At 35.7% G+C, this 21,273-nt stretch overlaps 1 protein-coding gene across 1 annotated transcript; it reads right to left on the bottom strand.

Annotated features, from left to right (window-relative positions):
- Positions 1 to 274: 274 nt before the first annotated feature.
- On the bottom strand, positions 275 to 20,666 carry ulk1a (unc-51 like autophagy activating kinase 1a). Its single transcript, XM_079383017.1, has 28 exons — positions 20,208 to 20,666; positions 19,999 to 20,091; positions 19,666 to 19,707; positions 16,245 to 16,277; positions 15,954 to 15,990; positions 13,974 to 14,147; positions 13,558 to 13,631; positions 13,054 to 13,155; positions 11,382 to 11,440; positions 10,438 to 10,520; positions 10,267 to 10,317; positions 10,089 to 10,177; positions 9,662 to 9,785; positions 9,524 to 9,569; positions 7,936 to 8,007; positions 7,549 to 7,656; positions 7,331 to 7,440; positions 6,753 to 6,821; positions 6,553 to 6,671; positions 5,717 to 5,892; positions 5,442 to 5,554; positions 5,114 to 5,239; positions 4,845 to 5,011; positions 2,876 to 3,051; positions 2,660 to 2,778; positions 2,351 to 2,508; positions 2,120 to 2,255; positions 275 to 1,838 (listed from the first exon to the last, which is right to left on the bottom strand). The coding sequence occupies exons 1-28, from the start codon at positions 20,295 to 20,297 to the stop codon at positions 1,801 to 1,803; spliced, it is 2,784 nt and encodes a 927-aa protein (XP_079239143.1). The 5' UTR covers positions 20,298 to 20,666; the 3' UTR covers positions 275 to 1,800.
- Between the last annotated feature and the right edge of the window lie 607 nt (positions 20,667 to 21,273).

Raw genomic sequence — 21,273 nt, forward strand, 5'->3', positions numbered from 1 at the left:
CGTAGGTTTAGCTTCCCTTCGTTTTCTTGCAGCGCTGCAGCACGAGTTACTACTTTGCATGGATTATGAGAATTTATTAATTAGACGAAATTATATGTATATTTAACCATATGAATTAGCCCTACAACTTATCTTATTTAATGTAAAAATTTACCAGGAAAAACACTTTGTTAAATTTGTGTTAGTAATTCCAGACCCACAATTCCAGTAACGTTAACCGTTTAAAGACAAGACTTTTCATAGCATATTTCGAAATGAATCAACATACACAAAGTAAATATAAAAGTGAAATTTATTCAATTACACACACCCATACCACATGCATTCTGCACATATTTTTCATTTAGGCTTTGCGAATGGAAATAAAATGACAAAAATACCAGAACACACATAAATACTGTAACAACATATACAAAATTGTCAATTGTCCTCAATTTAACATCACTATTATTTAAAAAAAATGTTCGTGTGCATTCATCTTAATCTTTCTACCACACACAATTCTGTCTAAATGCCTTAAAAAAACTTATCAGATAAGTTAAAAATCACCTTTAGATTTATCGCCATTGGAAAATGCAACAATAGTGCAAGTAATGAATGAATATGATATGAAATGCTGGAAGTATAACAGATTGTAAGTCTCAAAAGTGTCCAGTGAGATTAAAAGCTAGGTCATTTAAGGCACTATCAAATCACTACAAAAACTAAAGACCTAGTCATTCCAGCAAACTGTGCAAAAGTCCTTTACTTGCAATAGATTCTAATTCAAACTGAAAACTAAAACACCACTTTCAGACTGACAGCTAAAACAGATCAATATAAAATGCTACACACAAGATACTGACTGTCTTTGTATTGCATTTCCTTTGACTTTCGGGTGTTAATTAACCCAAAATGAGCCATTAGGCTAGTCTCTGCAGTGGTTCTTTTTAGGCATCCAGAAGGCATATGTGTTTATAAAGTGCTTCACTGTTTTACACACACATGAATAAGCGTATGATTGTCAATATAATACAAATCTCAAGTATTATTTTCCCAGCCTCATATGACAACATGAAACTGACAGTCTTTATCAGTAGGTCTACAAAGGTTTGCCACAATTTTGGTCAATTGCCACATTAAAGCCTTACAGAAGTAACACTGAATACTTCACATCCACCACCTGCTGCTATTTCAACAATGGTTTGGTGCCCACAGAGGTTTAATTATTAGTCATTATTATAATTAATTCCAGCAGATAACCATTATTTCCTCAGAATCATGCAAAAACATGCAGAATATGATCAAAAACAGGATCATTGCGTGTAACTTCATGAGACTAATGCTACAGGCATGTTTTAATACGATAGAATTAAAAGCATCCAAGCTGTTACTCATTCAGACTCCAAAACTGGCTTTAACATGAAATAAGATTAAATTAATCTCTGAGGAAGTGTCACCACGCATTGGTGTAAATTCAACGGTCAAAGCATTTAAACATGACATCTATTCAACCAATGACGCATCTTGATTCACTCAATATTCTTTTACAATGAACAAAATAGATGTTTAAGTCTGCAGATGTTGCTTTTGTTTATATATACATATATCAATAGAGATTTCATCTCTGTCTATTATGAAAAAGTCTTTTCTCACCTTTTTTGGCTTTGGAAGCCAAATATCACATTTTTAATAAGTGGATGAGTGTGAGTTTTTCCTTTTACAGAATTTCAAATGGCAACTGGGATGAAATGAGATGTAGATGTTGTGGGTTTGACGCAGAGCAAAAACAACGTGGGTTCATCACACACATCCTTTGGGCTAGAGGGAGGAGAGCCGTCGCTCAATACACTGTTTACCTACAGACATAGAACAGACAGAAAAACTCAGAGATGAGTCAAATATTTTTTACAATTTAAAATAACGGTTTTATATTTGAATATATTTAAAAATTTGTACCTGTGACAGAAAAGCTGAATTTTCAGCAGCCATGTATCTATCTATCTATCTATCTATCTATCTATGAAACAGAAATCTTTTCTAATATCATAAATGTCTTTGTCACTACTGATCAATTTAATGCATGTATTAATTTATTTCCCCAAACTTTTGAATGGTAGTCTATGCGTGTCATACTTACATTTGTTGATATTGTTTAGATCTGCAGTCTCTGTGATAATTAAGGACAGACCCTCCATCAGCAGTAAGGCCTTATGGTATCGCTCTACAGAGGTTTCTCCATGATGAAACATCTCATCCAGTGCTGCCGTCTGTACCTGATCACATAAGAAAGTAATGCAAGTCATACTCTATATTATATTCATCTGTTTCTCCTTATATTATAAGAAACATAATACAAATCTGTTCATACCATCTGAATGGTGTGTGTGTAGATGAGTCTCTCAGCAGTAATGCTGTTGATGCGGTCCATCAGTCTTTGTTTGCTGCTGAAGAAGAGCTGGAGTTTCTCAGTGAGAGAACGGCAGGAGTTCACACTCTTCTTATACATCTCGTTTAGCTTACGTATTACTGCAAGTACATAACACAAAATGAATGTCTTAATTGCAGTATATGAAATTTCTGATTGATCAAATGCAACAGCAAAGACATTTACTATGGTACAATACATTTCTATTTTATATAAAGGCTGTTTCTAGTTTTCTAACTTTCCATGACTTGCCTTGTTTAACAGATCCTGATGGGTAGAGTTTGCCTTCTTTGACCCCAGCCATCGCTGTGTGAAGCGCAGAGGACAGCAGCTCAGCACACTTCATATAGAGGACCAACTGCTCTGCAGAGCTACATACACATGTGCACATCACTTAGTGTATAGTGTACATATCACGTTAAACGTGTGTGTGTGTGTGTTTACGTATGTGACTGAGTCATATCTCACCTCCACTCACGGCTCAGCAGGCTGATTTGGTCAGCCACCACGCTCTGCTCTAAGAATGAAGCATCAAGTGCCATATTCCTTTCAATCCCACTGTCCTTTGCTCCAGCGACCTCTGTGATGCAGTGGACAAAGGCTAAAATGAAGCGCAGTTGGCTCAGCAAGTCTGTATGCCCCTCCTGTGGTGAAGAAGAGGTAGACATCACATTCTGTTTCAATAAAACACATAATACCAAGTGCCACAATAACAACAATTAAATAACTTGCTCTCTAGTTTACTCAGTTCTGATTGGTCAGTAATGAAGTTCTTTGGTCATAATACAGCTTCCAAAGTTTGGGGTCAGAAGTAGTTTTTTTTATTATTAATTAGTATTTTATTCAGCAATAATGCATTAAAACATTCTATAATCATAAAATCTTTAAAAGAAATATTCCACAAAAATATTAAGCAACATTGATAATAATAATAAATGTTTCTTGAGTACCAAATCAGCATATTAGAATGATTTCTGAAGGATCATGTGACACTGAAGACTGTAAATGATGCTGAAAATGATGTAATGATGACAGTTATGATGCTGAAAATTTAGCTTTGCCATCACAAGAATAAATTATATTTTAAATATATTCAAGTAGGAAACAGTTATTTCAAACCATGAAAATATTTCACAATATTACCTCTTTTACTGTATTTTTTATTAAATAAATTCAGTTTTGATGAGCATAAGAGACTTATTTCAAAAGCATAATAAAATCTTTCCACTCTTATAAATACACAGAGAGACTCCTGGCAACTGGACCTTCATATCTACCTGACGGACGAGGAATGGAATGAGGCTTTATATAGAATTAATGGATCTTCTATGTGTGCTAGACACAGCCTTATTCAATTTAAAGTGGTATATAGACTTCATCTTTCCAAGGCCAAGCTGGCAAAGATGTATCCCTCTGTTGACCCCATCTGTACAAGATGTAAGCAGTCCCCTGCTACATTAGCCCATATGTTTTGGCTATGTCCTAGTCTGTCTGTTTTTTGGTCACATTTTTTTTTATCTTATTCTAGAATATTTTGTAAAGATGTTTCTGCAAATCCTTTAACTGCCATTTTTGGTATTGTATGTGAAAATGATACTTAAAAAAAATAATACTCAAAAAGTGAATTGGACTGCATTGCCTTTACTTCTCTTTTGGCAAGGCGCTTGATTTTAATTAATTGGAAACAGTCATTTCCCCCTTCTTTTAAACAGTGGGCCAGAGATGTGTTACAATTCCTGAGTTTGTAAAAAATAAGACTTAATTTAAAGGGCTCCGGGTCTATGTTCACTGCCATATGGTGTCCTTTCATAAATTATCTCCAAAACCAAGTATAACTGTAAGTGGACAAACTGATGCTGATGCTGTCAGGTTTTGCTTGTGATTTGCTGATGTTACTTTCTCTCTCTTTTCTTTGTTTATATGTAGACAATGTAAAAGCACAATGTCTGTATGCATGATGTGTTGTTAGCTGTGTTGATATGTGGATGTATGTTTTTGATTGTTCTTTAAATCAATATAAAATGCGTAAAAAAAACAACTGTGTGCACCCTATTATTAATGTAGATGTGTATTTCAGTAATAAACTTAAGTAGGAGAGTTTCAGTTACCAGCATTTATATCAAAATATGGATCCCATGTCTGCAAAACTAACATTTTAAATAAAAAAAAAACATAAAATCGTATCAACCCAAAACAGTAGTGTGTTTTTGCATAATGACTGTATAATTGACTGCTATATACCACTGCGATTGATTTGCTACATATTTGTGCTAGATCTGTGTCTTTCACATCATACAATTCATTCATATCTGGTAACTATTTGGTAAAGGATAATGTACAGTCAGTCTACAGTCAGTATTTGAATATGATAACTATCTGGCTGACTGTCTGAATGACTGTATCCTTTCATACATAATGTATAGCCCAATTATTTTACCTCCATGAGCGTCTCCTCTGGCAGTTCAGGTGGCACAAAGGCCACACCCTCACATAGGTTTGTTGCCATGGCATCTGTGTAACCATATCGCAGACTATCAGGCGAGCTGTAAGCCTCGTGCAAATGACCGTAGGTCCAGTCAGGACTTGTTGAGCTGGGAGTGCCCACTTCAACAGCAAATGTGGTGAATTGAAGAGGCATTGTGAGTATAACATGCAAATACAATACTTGTGTTTCAATCTCATAAAGTAAAATAATGGAAGTGTCACCTGAGAAGCGTCTAGGTCGAGTGGTGTGAGGAGGTGTGTGTCCATATTCAGGAGAGCCCAGCATGAACATAACTCCAGCAGGACTGCCTGAGCCCAGCTCTGTGCCATCACTGACACAAGGGGGTGCTAGAGAGATCAGGACACAATGCCATATTAAACAGCATGGAATTTTAAAAGCATTATCTATGACTACCTGCAGATATAAAGAAAACTTATAAATGAATTTACACAACATTTCAATAACATTCTAGTCAGTTGTGATTACTGGATAAAAGAAATAAAAGAAAATAAAAGAAAAATAATAATAAAAGAAAATAAAGAGCTCTACCTGTTGTGTCCATGGGTTTCTCTGAATTTAAGCTCTCACAGCTGCCACTGTCAAACTGATGTCCAAACACAGCCTTCAGTAGCTTATCTGAGAGACGGCCGGTACTTAATGTCCTACAACACAAATGACCCATAAACACAGCTCTAGGGAACAAACTCATCTAACAGCAATCATATCACAGCAGTGATTCCAGTGCTGATTATTAAATATGAATTATCATCATTACTGCATCACAAGCTTTCTTCACCCTCAACTAAAGCCAAGTTGACTAATACCTTTTGACGGTGTCCCTTCTTTCCACTGGCCTGAGAAGTGGCACGCGGGGCCCTGTAGCCGGGTACTGTGCCAGATCTTTCAGGTCAGACATGGTCTTGTTTCGGGTGATCAGGCCTCTCTGAACCAGCGCTGTACTTGGAGTTTGACCAGAGATGGGTCGCCGACACAAATCCCACTGAAATGAAATGTAGTCACATATATAGGAAGTTTGTTTCCAATAAAAGTAATTTTGACAAAATGCAAATTACACTATTGTTCAGGGATTTTTTAAATGTTTTGAAAGACGTTGCTCACCAAGGCTGCATTTATTTGACCAAAAATACAGTAAAAACAGTAATATTGTAAAATATTACAATTCAAAATAACTGTGTTCTATTTTATTAACGTTATTTATTCCTGTGATGCAAAGCTGAATTTTAAGCATCATTACTGCAGTCTTCAGTGTCACATGATCCTTCAGAAATCATTCTAATATGCTGATTTGCTGCTCAAGAAACAGTTATTATTATCAATGTTGAAAACAGTTGTGCTGCTTAATATTTTTGTGGAAGCCTTGATACATTTTTTTCAGGATCCTTTGATAAATAGAAAGAACAGAATTTATTTGAAAATTTGAAATATACACATACATTAGAAATATATTTACTGTCTCTTTTGATCAATTTAATGCATCCTCACTGAAAAAAAAGTATTAATTTCCTTAAAAAAATTATAACTAAATATCATACCTAATTAATTGGCCAAATACTCAGATGAATGCGTTTTAAATGAGGTAATCATGTATTATACATAGCTCTATGTTAAATGTTATGTTATGTTACAGTTCACTCCTCACTCTGTGTACGACGGATTCTGGATTGTGCCGATGACCCCTGAGTCTGTGGGTGAGGTTTTTGTCCATGGCTGTGATGTCAGTGAAGAGAGGAGAGACCTGACCAGGCTGTTTATACACAGCTGAGAGACAAAGAGACAGCTGGAAAGTTACAATCAGGAGTATTAAAAATCAAATTGATATGCAGTGAAATGGTATTTTACCTGCGGTATGCAACCCCGTCCTGCTGCCAACAGGTTCTGGCTGATTGGGTGTTTCAGCAACATTTCCCACTGAAAAAGGAATAAACAACACATCAGTATTTGCTCTATGATCTACAAAAACACACAGTCTCCTCACATTTGACCAATGACTTTCTACCCTTGTTATCTTAGTATTGTTTATATTTTATTATAGTACTTACAGATATTTTGAATATCCTTGAAAAAAAGTAATTATTTTTTTATTTCAGTTTTAGATTTAGCAGTTTGCAGTTTTATATCAGTTAGTTGGCAAGGCAACAGTTTTTCATTTAATAATTATATTGTATTTCAGATTCATTTCAATTTTCAAAAAGAATTTAAATAGCAGTTTAGTTAACAAAAATAACACTGATTTTCATAACTGTGTTAATGTGTTAAGGGTTTTCAAAAATGATTTTGATAATTTTTGATCTAACCCTAAATTTGCATAAGATTTCTGTTATTTCCAGCTTCCTACTAATACTACAGTTAGAGTCTCTTCCTCTATTAGTAAAATATGCAAATCAAAACACAGGTCTGCAGTGAGCTGCTTTATTTACCCTGTGGTGAGGGTAGATACGGTCTGGATCCTCCTGATTCTGGAGAACCCCCGATTCTCCTACATGTTGGAACCCCACTTGAGCAGCAGTGTTGTACAGGTGCTGCTGTCCTGAAATTAGAGAAATAAGGAAATGCATTAGGGAATCACAAACGCATTTATGCATTTATGTATCTAATTCATGTAAGAGAGAGAGAGCGAAATAGAGATAAACCCAACCTGTCAGACACTTGTAGGTTCTGCTCCATCCTCTGGTAGTTGTGTTTTTGTGTCGGCACTGGAACAGGCACGGACTGAGCGTAACTACTGGCACACGACTCCAGAGGCCTAGAGAGAGAGAGAGAGAGAGAGAGAGAGAAGGGGTGAATGATTGACAAACATAAGTTATGCACAAACATAAATTAAACCATTTGTTCCCTGGCGATCTGTGAATTACTTTCATCTCTAGAATTCCCGCTTTCTCCGGTCACGTCAACTCAGACAGCTGTCTCTCACTTCTCACATGCAAACAAAGCCTATTGTTTAATGTGAGCTGCTCGCCTTCAGAGAGAGTGTCTGTTTTTACAGTATTAAATGCTGATCTCTATACTAAAACACACACAGTACCTGGAAGGGCTTGGGGAGGCTCTAACAGATGGGGAGGATGATGGTGTTCGACCCACACGCATCTGTGAGCTTCTAGAAATAGTACAAAGACATGTAAACAGTAATATATAATTACAACACTGTTTAAAAATTCTAAACTTTAAGTAATTTTTAATTCAGTTTTAGTTGTAACAATTTTAGTACTTCAATTTAAACTTAAAAAACGAACAAATTAAGTTTGAATTTAGTTTGTTAAAATGATTTTTTTTCATCTAAAATGTATATTTTTTCAGTTTAAATTAAATTCTCTCTTTAATTAACCTTTTTTTTTATTTTTAATAGCAATTTCAGTTAACGGTAACAATACTGATTTTCATGATCTTTCCAACTATTTGTAATGTATAAAGAATTTGTTAAAAATTATCTTGATTCCGATGGATTTGCAAAAGAATCGTTCATACTTGTCTAAAACAGGAGTAAATTACTTTTTTTTTAAACAAAAACTTTAATATTTTTTTATATTTTATATCTCAAAATATTAGGGCTGGGTAAAAAATATCGATTCTCCGATTTTAATCGATCTTCAGTTTAACGCAACGATATCGATTCGGGAAATCCCCGAATCGATTCTTCTGCTTCACGTAAGAGGATATGAATATTCACCTCTCGTCCTGAAGGTGTCACCATCTATATACTTACCTGGCAGGGGAGACACCATGATCAAGAAGGCGGTTCACCCAGAGCGAGGCTTGGCCATTGCACTCCGGTTGGGCCACATAATGTGGGAATCTCGACTGCATAATTTATGGTAGTAGGGGACTGCGTAAAAAAAACAACTGTGTGCACCCTATTATTAATGTAGATGTGTATTTCAGTAATAAACTTAAGTAGGAGAGTTTCAGTTACCAGCATTTATATCAAAATATGGATCCCATGTCTGCAAAACTAACATTTTAAATGAAATATTGATAGCTAATCGATATCGAATCGAAATCGAATCGAAACCATAAAAATAAGAATCGAATCGCAGAATTGGTCACAATACCCAGCCCTACAAAATATTACTGTTTTACAGTATTTTAATCATTACAACCTTAACGTTCATAAGAGGCTTCTTAAAAAAAAAAAAACTACTTACTGACCTTTAAAATTTTGAATGGTAGTTTACAAACAAGTACATCTTAACTAGTCTCTTAACTAGGTCATAAATGCATAAGTTGACAAGCACGTATGTTAAAAAATCCTGCTAGAATATATTTGTAAACTTATTGTGGAAAGGTAAGTGATTTTTGCTGTCTTAGACTGTAAGGTCTTCCCTGTTTCTTTGCACAAATGTGTCAATGCCTAAACAGCCCTCTTCACAGAACCATAAAAATGGTCAGCAGGTCAAAAAGTCAACTGACACCCTTAAAATGAATATTCATGACACGTGACATGCTGGCAAGCATGCAAACCGTTATATTAAGTGCAGAAACAAAATGCTTCTGCGCATGTGTGTTATCTGAATGTGCAGGCTACAGTTGAGGAGCATGCCACATGTAACTATATACGCTATGTGCGTGAGCCCTGTCATTTTATCACTTAAAGGCAAAAATGTAAACCCACTTACCCGCTGCGCATCAGACTGTCCTGCCCTCCTGCACTGACTAGTTCACCTGCAAGAGTTATAAGATTGAGATTTAGTATTTGTGCAAATAAAGCGGTTTTGTTTGTTACATAATCCAAAGTAGGTCAAAGCTCATCTTACTGGTGAACTGAGCCGGCACCATTACATAGTCATCAGAGTCTGAAGAAGATGAGTCTTTCACCAGGGAACCTGGAGAAGGTATGGGGTTCGTTTGCGGGAGGGGCCTCGGAGCTTCAGTTTCAGACTATCAAGAAAAAACTTCATATACATTACTGTTCAAAAGGATTCTTTGATGAATAGAAAGTTAAAAAGAACAGTGTTAACACTGTAACATTATAAATATCTTGTCACTTTAGATTTTTTAGAGTTTAGATGAATTAAATGCATCCTTGCTGGATAAAAGTATGAATTTCTAAAAACTGACCTCAAAATTTTTAATGGTAGTATAGCTATATGCTACTGTATGCACTAAATATGGAGCATGAAAATCACAGTACACCTCAAAAAGATCATAAAGTTCATGCATCATGTGCTGTTATTGTGGTACCCGAGTAGGAGTGCGGCGAGAGGTTGAGGAACCGCTGCTGGAGCTCCCGGAGGCAGATCTGGGACAGGTGGGCATGGGCACTGGAGAGGCTAAGAATAAAATGAATAAACTGAAATCTTACTGTAACCAAAACTACAGTAGATATGCATAAACAAAATTATGTACATCACAAACTTACATTTCTTCATGGATGTACTAGCCTCCAGGAAAGGATGGTGGAAAAATTCGTCTAGAATAGATCATAATCACTTTATTATAATAATTTCCTTGAAATTGCAATGTCTCAGTTTATGATTTCTAACGGTTGTTGTAAAGACAAGTGTGTGATTGTGCACGTCTGTTCACTGACCGAAGTCCATGCGCTCCCCGTGGTTCCTCTGCAGCAACCCAAGTAGAAGGTGCCTGAGGTGACTGGAGGTTTCCCGTGGAATACTGGGAAAAGCAGCTGAGTTAGACACTGACAGGAATCACAACCTACACAGTCACATGCGTATGTTTATACTGTCGTGCAAGAGCACTTTGAGCTGACAGAGTAAGTAAAAAAGTCATACTCATGAATTTAAACAATGCAACAGTCTACATAAATAAATAAAACTTTACCATGAATAATGAAAAGGAGTGAAATATGGAAAAAACAATGAGAGAAAGGGAAACACGTTCTACTGCACCATCCTGTGGGCGTATTATCAAAAACCTTGCATTCATAACAAATAAATATGAGCTATGGTACACTACTGTTTAAAAGTTTGGGGTTGATAAAACTTGTAATTATGCATAATTAAATATATTTATAACATAAATATAGTAATATTCTGAAATATTATTACAACTTTTTCTATTTTAATGCATGTTAAAATATGATTTATTCCTGTGATGCCAAAGCTGAATTTTTCTCCAGACCTTAATGTCACATGATCCTTCAGAAATCATTATGATAGGCTGATTTGATGCTCAAAAAACAGTTGTGCCGTTTTGTAGAAACTGAGATACATCTCAGTATATGAACAGAAAGTTCATGAAAAGAAAAGAACAGCATTTATTTGAAATATAAATCTTTTGTAACATTAATAAAGTGTCTTTCCTGTCACTTTTGATCAGTTTAATTCACCATTCCTGAACAAACATATTAATATGTATTAAAAAAAAAAAAAATCTCACCAACCCCAAACAACTTTTGAAAGGTAATCTGAAGTTGTCAAATTTATGACACCAGGGACCTTTGCGCCTGTTGTGCCCAAACTAAACTGGATCATGTTGACTGATGACTAACATACAGTCCTCAGGGTCACTTACCTGGGACTCAGGCTCCGGTTTCTTTCATAGAACTGCCGCAGTTCCTGAGGAGTACTTGCCTGGAAAAGATTTTAGATAGAAGAAGAATTTGACAAATTTTGTTGACATCGTTATTACTTATTGATCATCTGAACAATTTTAAAGGACAATACTGAGTTTTAGTTTGTGGTGAGTAGTTTAATCACATGGTATAACTCCATTCATTTTGGCAAACTCTGGCTGTTTGGGATGTAAACACATTTTTTCCAGGTCTGAGGTTAAATCTTACACTTGAGCGTCTGTTTCTACAAATCATAAAGGCTTTCTAATGGCTGCAGGAACAAGCATAAAGAGATAAACACAATGGTTAGGATAGAAACAACTGATTTGTCTTCTAAATGAGCTCAGTGACCCATCTTGACCCATTCACAGACTGACATTGCTTTTCAGGACTGTCAGGAATTCCTAATAAATTACCAACTCTTTCTGAAAGCTAAAAATACAAACCCATAAATAGATGCAGTTGTGACCGTGTGATCAGACGGGGTTCACATGTTAGCCGTCTGGACTCTGCAAGCTGTATGACCAGAGGTCAACTGGGTAAGCTTTACCCACAAATCAGCCCTGCTAATAGCAGCACCTGGCTAAAAGCTTAGCTGAAGAATCCAAATAATACTTAACGGCACACACATCACCTTTTCAGGATTGTGTTATGAATTAAAATAACAAACTAATGACCAGCCTGTGGCAATATTCAGTGGAAGTATTGCAGCAACAAACTACACACACATGCATATTTTGCAATATGATCATCACACAGAAAAAAGAAGAACACCCCGTTCTGGTAGTGAAACTACAGAGAAGCCACCCATGTGGATGGATATGTGTGTATGTATGGGTGTGTACGGGTGTTTGTTAGTAAACCAGAGGGTGTGTTTAGTTGCAGAGGCATGTGGTTTTGTTTATCAGTAAGATGTCACAATCATGTTTCAGACTCTACAGGGTATAAATAGCTAATGGGTGCCAGCCAGTTGCACTTTTGCAATTGAAGCAGTCCAGAACAATAAGGACTGACGCACTAGAAACTAACACTCATTGCATGCATTTCTCCTTAATAACAATATGCTACTGTTCAAAAGTTTGTATTTTTTTTGTTTAAAGAAATGAATACTATGCTTATAAATACTTATTCAGCAATAATTATTATTTTGAATAAATGCTGTTTTGAACAATAATGTTAGGCATACATAAAATAATACAAAAATATTCATTTAAACCTAAAACTAAAATATACAATTTTAAAGCAATTATTTTAAATTGTGATATTGCACAATATTTTAGTTTTTTACTGTATTTTAGATTAAATAAATGTAGCCTTGGTGACCATAAAAGACTAAATAATTAGAAAACTTTCTTCCATGAAATTTCTTTAGCGAATAACAACTTAAATTCTGGTCTGTTCCAGAGACATGAAGATGAGTAAATGATGAAAGGATTTTAATTTTGAGTGAACATTCCCATTAAATCAATCCACAATGTTTAAAGAGGAAGTCCAAGAATATATAGTGGAAAATTTAAAACCATGACCACAGAAGCATCCACACATAAGGAAGGGAGGTGTGAGTGTGAATCCATCAGGTTAAAAGATGCTTTCTCTATCAGGGTCATACATCAAGTCTATTTTGTTACTGACCTTAAATGGGGCTTTGCCAGTCAAGCACTGGTAGATGATGGTTCCTACACTCCACAGGTCAGCTTTGGCATCATAATTCTGTGACATGATGACCTCAGGAGCCTGTAAAAATGTACAAGACGAGTAGCAGTCTCAGTATTTTGCTGTAGTCACTCAGAAATATCTGACGTAAGTCATACAGAGTAAGTCTCAATATCTTATACTTGGTTATTTTATTTTGGTAAATAAAATCAGCACTTTATTGTGACATACTGTACATTTCTTGTAGGGCTACATGAATATGAAAGGCTGAAATTTAATTAAATAAATACATGTGTTGAGCATTTTAGAGTGAAGCGCAGCACTGTGTTCTTTTACACACATGCAGCTCATGATCTGGTGTTTTCAGTGTCTCAGAGCGAATTAATGCTATGTTTTTAAATCACATTTTAAATTGAAATAGCGATAAGACTTTTCTCCAAGTCATGCAGCCCTATTTTTCAGAACTTGAAGTAAAGCACTCACCATGTACATTGGAGAGCCACAGAGTGTAGCAGCCATAGTGTTTCCCTGCAGATACCGTGCAAAGCCAAAATCAGCTGGAGAGAGAAAGAAAAATCAATGTAAGGACTAAATTCGAGCGCCTGTTTTGGTAGTGAAAGATGGTGCACAAATGTTTACAGAGAGTGTCTTTTAGCTGTTTGACTTTACACAGCTGTGTAGTGACACGTAGTGTCTACAAAACACTCAAGAGCAAACAGAACAACGTCGTCAACACCTAAAACAAACCACAGTCATAACACAAGAACAAAAACACCACAACCAAGCACTGCCAAAGCTGATAACTCATAATCTCATAGCCTCATAATCAGTACAAACTGATACTAACTAGTCTTTGTGTTTCCTTTAGTAGAAGGTGTACTTTGTCCCAGCACACTTACCCAGTTTGATGCAGATGTTGTTGGGGTTGGACCTGCGCCCAGTACTGTATGAAAGAAGAATATTTTGGGGCTTCAGGTCACGATGGATGATGCCTTTACTCCTTAAAACACTCATGGCTCCCGCTAACTGCTGAAGCAACACACGGATCGTGTCCTCGCTCAGAGAGCCTTTAGCTATGGAGAAAGAGTTAGCAACAACTGATTTAATTTCGGTTTACTACTTTAAGAAAACACTTTGAATTGTGGGATATAACATCATTATTTATAAAAGAGTTAGGATCCACCAAAAACAAACAGTCTGGTTGGCATCCACCTCCAAAAACCCCTTTCTCTCAGGTCACCTCTTTCCTTCCCCTCAAAACATGCTTGTTTCATGCAGTCTTATTTTTAGCCCCCATGTTTTTCCACTGCAGGACAGGGCAGAAAACAGACTGACAGGTGAATGAGGTCAGGCTGTGGCTTGAGTTTCAGCAGGGGATCTTGGGTCTGTGCCTATGAGTCTGTGGCAAGAAGTGAGTGGGTGAAGGCAAACACGACCCCTGACGAGACTTAACCCCCGAAGAAGTGTGTGTGTGCAGATGAGACCACTTCCAAAGGGGCTCTATTTGTGGCAGCACATGTGTGAAGCAAGCTATTCTCAGAGGTCCTGAATTATCTTTCTCAGGAAAGTCAGGCAAGTTGTTTGTTTGGTGAAAATGTCTGCAGATTCAAGAGTAAGTCCAAGACCAAAGAAAGCTCAAGGCTTCAACCTTCGAGAAACTGACTTCGGCCTAAAATTCTGTTAACAATCAATCTTTATTATACAAACTTTAGGGTGCATCATCCTTTTGTAAATAAAAAAGATGTTGATGAACAGACGATGCAAAAATTGTATCCTAAAAACGATATGGAAGCATAATATATCAAGCATGGTTCCTATCATTCATTAAAACTAGTAAAACATTTTTGTTAATTTAAATAAAGCTAAAATAAAATGTAAATATTAGATTAAAAAAACTAACAAAACCAGAAATGTTGCTTTGGTGACTAACTGAAATAAGATGAAATTGAAGCATTAAAATTGAAGTAAATTGACATTTTTACTTCAGAACAACTTTAAAATTGAAGTAAAGTTAAAGCACTAAAATTTATAGAAATAAATAAAAACTAAAATTCAACTAAAACTGAAATAATATATATATCTATATATATTAGTTAATCAAATTAAAATGAAAACGTGATGAAAATTAAAAAGAAAAAAAAAGAATATCTAAAAATAATAGCTAACTGAAAATATAAAAAACAAACCAAACAAACAATACTAGTATATTTCAACTAAAATAACCATATCAGTTAAAGGACAATATTATAATTTTTTTCATCAATAATAATTATATTGTCTGATATTGGATATTCAAATGTTCATGGCCATTTCCAATATTTTTACATTTAGATAATCTTTGCCATTATCTAACACTATCTAAACACTGTAAAAACACTAATAATATAGTAACACCGTTAAATGTAATCTAAAAATGAATATTAATTTTTCACAGTGTACATTACAATGTTGTGATGCCTAACATTACTTTCACTTTTACTTTGCATTTATTAGCTGGCATTATTTTTTAGTATTTACATTTTTATGATGTCGATGAAACAATAAACAATATCAACCATGAAATGAAAATAATTATTAGTACTGGCCAGTATTCTTGATGCATCTCAATTTGTCAACAACTGCATACAGGTTCAAATGTTTGTCGTGTTGTGGAGCCTCTGTGCAAAGGTTCTACAATAAAACCTGCACTAAAACATGTCTACTCTGACCAGCTACAGAAATAGACCAAGCAGGTATAATAACATGGGAAAATTAGACACCTCACTTGTACAATTATCCATTTAATAATCTGTAATAACAATTTCCTAATTTGTAACAATCAGTGGCAAATATAATGGTGAATTACAGATGACAGGTTGAAATGAGGCTAGTGTACTTACAGTGTAAATACTCAGCCAGGTCTCCTCCATTGCAGTACTGTAAGAGGAGACAGACAAACACTGTAAGTGTACAGTCAACACAAAAACTCTCTTCAAAGGAAAGAGTAATCACAATAACACAAGGGCTTCAAATGGCTTTATGCTGACAATAAAAACAGGGAGGTTTGAATTAAGTTTAGCATAAAGGACCTCCTGCAAGGGGAGGTGAAATTTGACCTCTGATTTTTTTCTCTACTTCTCTACAGATTTACAGTGGGTATGTGAGAGGTGCAGCTCGCCATCTTGACTCACCTCCATGACAAGATAGACACATCCTGATATCTCCTGCAGACAGAGACATGTGACTCATCATTAAACATTTACAATTAATTACATTAAAGAAACACCCAGCAACATGCTATATGACAGCCATGGCACGAACTCTTCATTGTCTAGTTGAGAAAAAGACCTGGGTTGGACTCACAACAGATGTCACTGACTCACACTTACTCATCATACAAAGCCTTCAATTACCTAAGCTTTCTATGAACAGTCTGTTATTATAGCGTGAGCTCACAAACAAACTAATACAAATCACAATGTGTGCCTGCATTTCATGACAAGTTATATTGCATGCACACTTTCAGGTACAGAAATGTCTAATTTTGCTTCTGAGTGAGTGAGTTATTTATTTATGTTTCATTTTTTATTTTGTGTAAACTTTATTGGGTACGTAGGGCAGGAAAATGTAATGCACGGCAGGTTATGACATAGCTATATATATATATTTTTTGGTCAGAACTTGGTTTCACACAGTCTGTTGAAGCTAAAAATAAAACTGCTTAATTCATATGCTGCTGTATTTCATATGTAAAGTCCAAACTAAGTATTACTACTAATTATAAAATTATTTTTAAAAATTGAAAATTATTTACAATAACGTTACAAATTTATGAGTATTAAGTACAAGAAAAACATTACTAAATAATAATAATAATTATTATTATATTTAATAATTCTGTTAATAATTCTGTAATTAATGTATTTATTTGAAACAAATTACAAATAATTAATAATGACATAAATATACATAATTGTAATATTTACAATAATTAATAATAATAATTATTATTATTAATGAATCAAGTGGATGCCCTACTGTGTTCATTTAATAATAATATATTTGGCCATATTTCAAACCCCCGTCTGTATACAAAGCATGTTTGAAAGACGTTTCTGTTTCAGACTATTAAAGATACTATGATTTTATGCTAATCAGTGCACAAAATAAATGCACACACAGTGCAACAAAATGCTCTTTACTGACCAAATCAAGACTACAGAGAGGCTCTTATAGTGCAATAGTCACTAGGAGAAACCATCTCAAAAATGGCCTTTGACCTCTAGCCTGCATAATCAAACCTGATGTGGATCCTTTCTAGATGGTTTGTTACCCCTTCATGTCTATGTACTTTACTGTAGAAATTCTGCTCCTGAAAGGTTTAATGGAGCAGATCAATATGTCCACACACAGACCAAGAGCCATGGTGACCAGTTTGAATGAGGCATTTACATGGCCCACTTCTTGTGCAACAAAAGTCCCATTTGGCTGATGTCCATGCAGGCCCTGCGTGTCGCCGCAGTCAGGACAGAAGCAGGAGGTGTCATTACCCACAGCTGACTGACGTAGAGATCAGAAGCCGGCCAACGTGACAGAGTGCTGGGAGCAGCGTGCTTTAGTGAGCATGTCTGTTTAAATAGCATATTACACAAGCAAAATAAATTGTTTCATAAAAGATAACAGCCCCTTATGACTTCAAAGTTGTGTAACAGCTAATTTTATAAGTGTGACACAATTATTGTGGATAAAAGCTTAACGTTAAGCTTCCCCTGCATGTGTGTGTGCGCGCGCGCTGAACCGGTGAGAAATGAAACCAGGCCATCAGCAGTAATGCAAAGTCAACTAAGTAAAGCCCTGCCCAAGGCTATAGACCACACACAGGGCAAAATACACTTAAATTATCTTCTCTAGACATATTTACCAGGCCCTGGAGACAACCGTCAAAACATTATGATCGATTAGCATACAATACAAAGGAGTTTTGCAACAACAAAAGACTAAAACAACATAAAGCTTTACGAACAAAGTTAAAGCTTTCCATGAGTGGGATATGAGAGTTGAGTTTCACTGACTAAGCACAAGTGTCATTTCCTGTGCTATTGTTCAGTTTTCACACAGGACAGCCTCCATCCACCTGTGCCCATTGTGCTGTCAGGTGGATCCACTGCTGAGCAGCTGATCGACCCTGGTGGACAAACCCAAAACAAATCCTGTAAGTGCTGGCCAGATGCAAATTAGACTGATACTGGAGCCAGTTAAAGGGGGTGGTCCTATAATTGCAGGCTTGTATAGTATCAAATGCTCCTGTGCTGGTTTTAACAGTGCGTGAAGCATGATGGAGTGAGCATGAATTATTAGTGTGTATTCACTGTCAGGTCATTCTATGAGGATATTGTGGTGAGAGGTTTGACTCTGCAGGGTGGTTCATTCAACTGCAATTCAGTTAAAAGTTACAATTTAAAAGAGCAATCTGGGACTAGATGCCTTGTGCAGTAAAGTAATGCGGTTACACTAAAAATATTCATTTCATTAACAATTTATTTTAATTGTACCTCAATTTAGATCTGAGATTTCCAAACATTTGTGTCAACCGAACCCCTTTTGACTTATGATATATTTAAAGCACCCCCTGAGATTTTAAGTTCATATTTCAATAATTTAACAAAACATTAACATGTTCACACTCTCCTTTTGTCGGTCAATGAGATACAGGTAAATATTATGTTGTGTTTTATTTTGATTTTTTTTTCTCTTTAATTTATATAAATTATAATTACATTTATTAAATAAAATTATATATTTTAGATTATATAAGAAGAATTTTATATGTGATTAAACTAATATACAATAATTTTCATTTTATTTTTTAACTTCATTTGTTCTTTTATCTTGTCTTCGGGTATTTTAACAGTACAAACAATCTGAAGTAAACCCGTCATACTTGCTCAAGGGCACAACACCGGAGTATGGAAGGTGTCACACAATGTGTTGTGTCTCTTAATCTCTCCACCTCTGAGACAACCACCTGTCATCAGATCAGCCCGACTGCCTGGAGCCCGGTCCTCTATTCATTAAGATACATTGATAAGGGTATCCTACATCAGAAAACGTCTGTTCTGTATGCAAATGATAGAGACAGGCAGTTAAATGGGTGTGCTGGACTGGCAGGTGCTGGCTAATGCATGCACAGGTGTCAGGTGTATACTTCAGCAGACATATAGACACCTGCCACGGCTGCCATTGTTTCTTGCCTGTTTACTTTTAGTACTTTAGCCACAAGAGATATTTGAGATGATTCATTTTCTGTGCCTCTCATGGAGTCCAGCTTAAAATCAGATAATGATTCAACTGTTTCTGATGCAAGTGAATGCAACATGAAATCATTACTCAGGGGCGGGGCTTAACGTTTAACCAATCAGATGAAGAGAACTGCACCCATAATATCAACCCTGAGCCATGCTATATTCCAGTTATAAATGTCTTTAGTAAACATGGAAAAAGCTGTATGTTTCAACAGAATAGAAATCACTTAAAATAACACAGCTGGCTTACACATACACCTCGAACAACAACATTTGCCCGAGTTATAGCAAACAATTAGTAGGTACATACCTGAAAATCCAGTAAACTGACAATGTTCTCATGTTTCAGCTCCTGGCAAAAACACACATTCAATACATTAATGAGCAGAAGTCATAGATGCAATTGTTTATATAAGGAGCTGGTGATATTTGCCAAACCCTTTACACTTTTTATATAAATAGCTAAACATTGTTTGGCTCATGTAGAAGCCTTTCAGATAGCAAGAAGTCGAGTTTCATAATGTTTACCATATATCTGAGGATATTTAATAGATAAATAATTAATTAAATGAATAACATTAAAAGTATAGCAAGCAAAATTGTGCGTACACAAACGCACCCAAAGTGTAATTAGGAAACTCACCTTTAATATCCTGATTTCTTTTCCAAGGAGCGACTGTGATTTGGCGAGGTTTTTCTTGTTAATGCATTTCACCGCCACTTCAAAATCACGTTTCTGTGAATAAAGACATCGATTTACGTTATGACATTCGTGTAGAGTACTTTTTCACACATAAAAAGCCGCATTATACAGCTCAACTGTACGAAATGTACATCTTAGCGTTAAGTTACCCGTTTATGTCTTCCTTTGAACACCACAGCAAAAGCGCCGTGTCCTATCAAGTCCTTCCTGCTGAACTCGAATTTCCCAACGATTTCCATCGCGAATAGACTTTAAAACCGCTCGGTAAATCCACAGGGTGTGAGGTATCCGTGTGTGCGCCCAGCACAGGACAACTGGACCCGTATATCGCTTCCCATCCGCTGCTTTGCACCCAAACAATCTGACACTTCGGTCATGATCGGTATTCGCTACCTACTTGTTAATAAAAACAAAGTTACTGTCATCTTGATATTATGTTAACACTTTGTTAAAAATTATTTCATCAAGTGTACTAAATTAGATTGGGAAACTGTCAGGAACAGACACGGTCGTGACGCCTCGCGTTCAGAGTCGTATACTGCGCTGTTTTGGTCGTCACTTTCCAAACAAAGCTTGAAACGTGTGTGTGCATTACGCGCATGCGCACTACCGATCTGTCCTCACACCAGAGGCTTAATGTGCGCATGCGCGTGTCAAGAAGCTAACCCTCATCAACTGCTGATGTTGACTACAGTATGTGGACAAATATACACTACTGGTCGAAAGCTGGTAGTAATAATAATAATAATTAAAATAAGTTTCTTATGCTCACCAAGGCTACATATGCTTAATCAAAAATACAATAAAAACAGTAGGGTCGTGTCTTTTTTTTTCTTCAGTGAAACAAAAGTTAAATGTGTTCAGAAAAGTTGTCATAGTTTTAGTGACAATGACATAAATTATAAACCAAGTATGAAAAATGTCCAGAGTTTTTCTGTTATTAGATTTTTAAGGGGTGGGGTAAAATGCCTCCCAGTCTGACAAAGCAATTTGCTTTAAACATTTACAGCAAAATCAGAGTACAGGCAGCTTTACCTTGAAATTAAAAAAAATAATATAATCAATAATTAGAATTACAAAATTATAATAGTCTATTTGAAAAAAAATAGTTAGCTGGTGATAACTGCTAACTAGCTAACTAGCTACTTGATGCTAACTTGAGGTAATTTTTAAATATAAAGTCCAAATATTTTTATTCAACCAAGCGGTTAGAAT

Source organism: Barbus barbus (genome assembly GCF_936440315.1).
Source record: "Barbus barbus genome assembly, chromosome: 28".
Taxonomy (NCBI): domain Eukaryota; kingdom Metazoa; phylum Chordata; class Actinopteri; order Cypriniformes; family Cyprinidae; genus Barbus; species Barbus barbus.

Bases quoted from the DNA above. Each gene is read 5' to 3' on its own strand.
- ulk1a (XM_079383017.1), bottom strand. From the start codon at position 20,297: ATGGAAATCGTTGGGAAATTCGAGTTCAGCAGGAAGGACTTGATAGGA. The intron at 9,786-10,088 runs GTACCACAATAA...TTTTCTTGATAG, and splicing joins CTCGCCGCACTCCTACTCGG to TCTGAAACTGAAGCTCCGAG. The intron at 2,256-2,350 runs GTATGAACAGAT...TTATGTGATCAG, and splicing joins ACACACACACCATTCAGATG to GTACAGACGGCAGCACTGGA.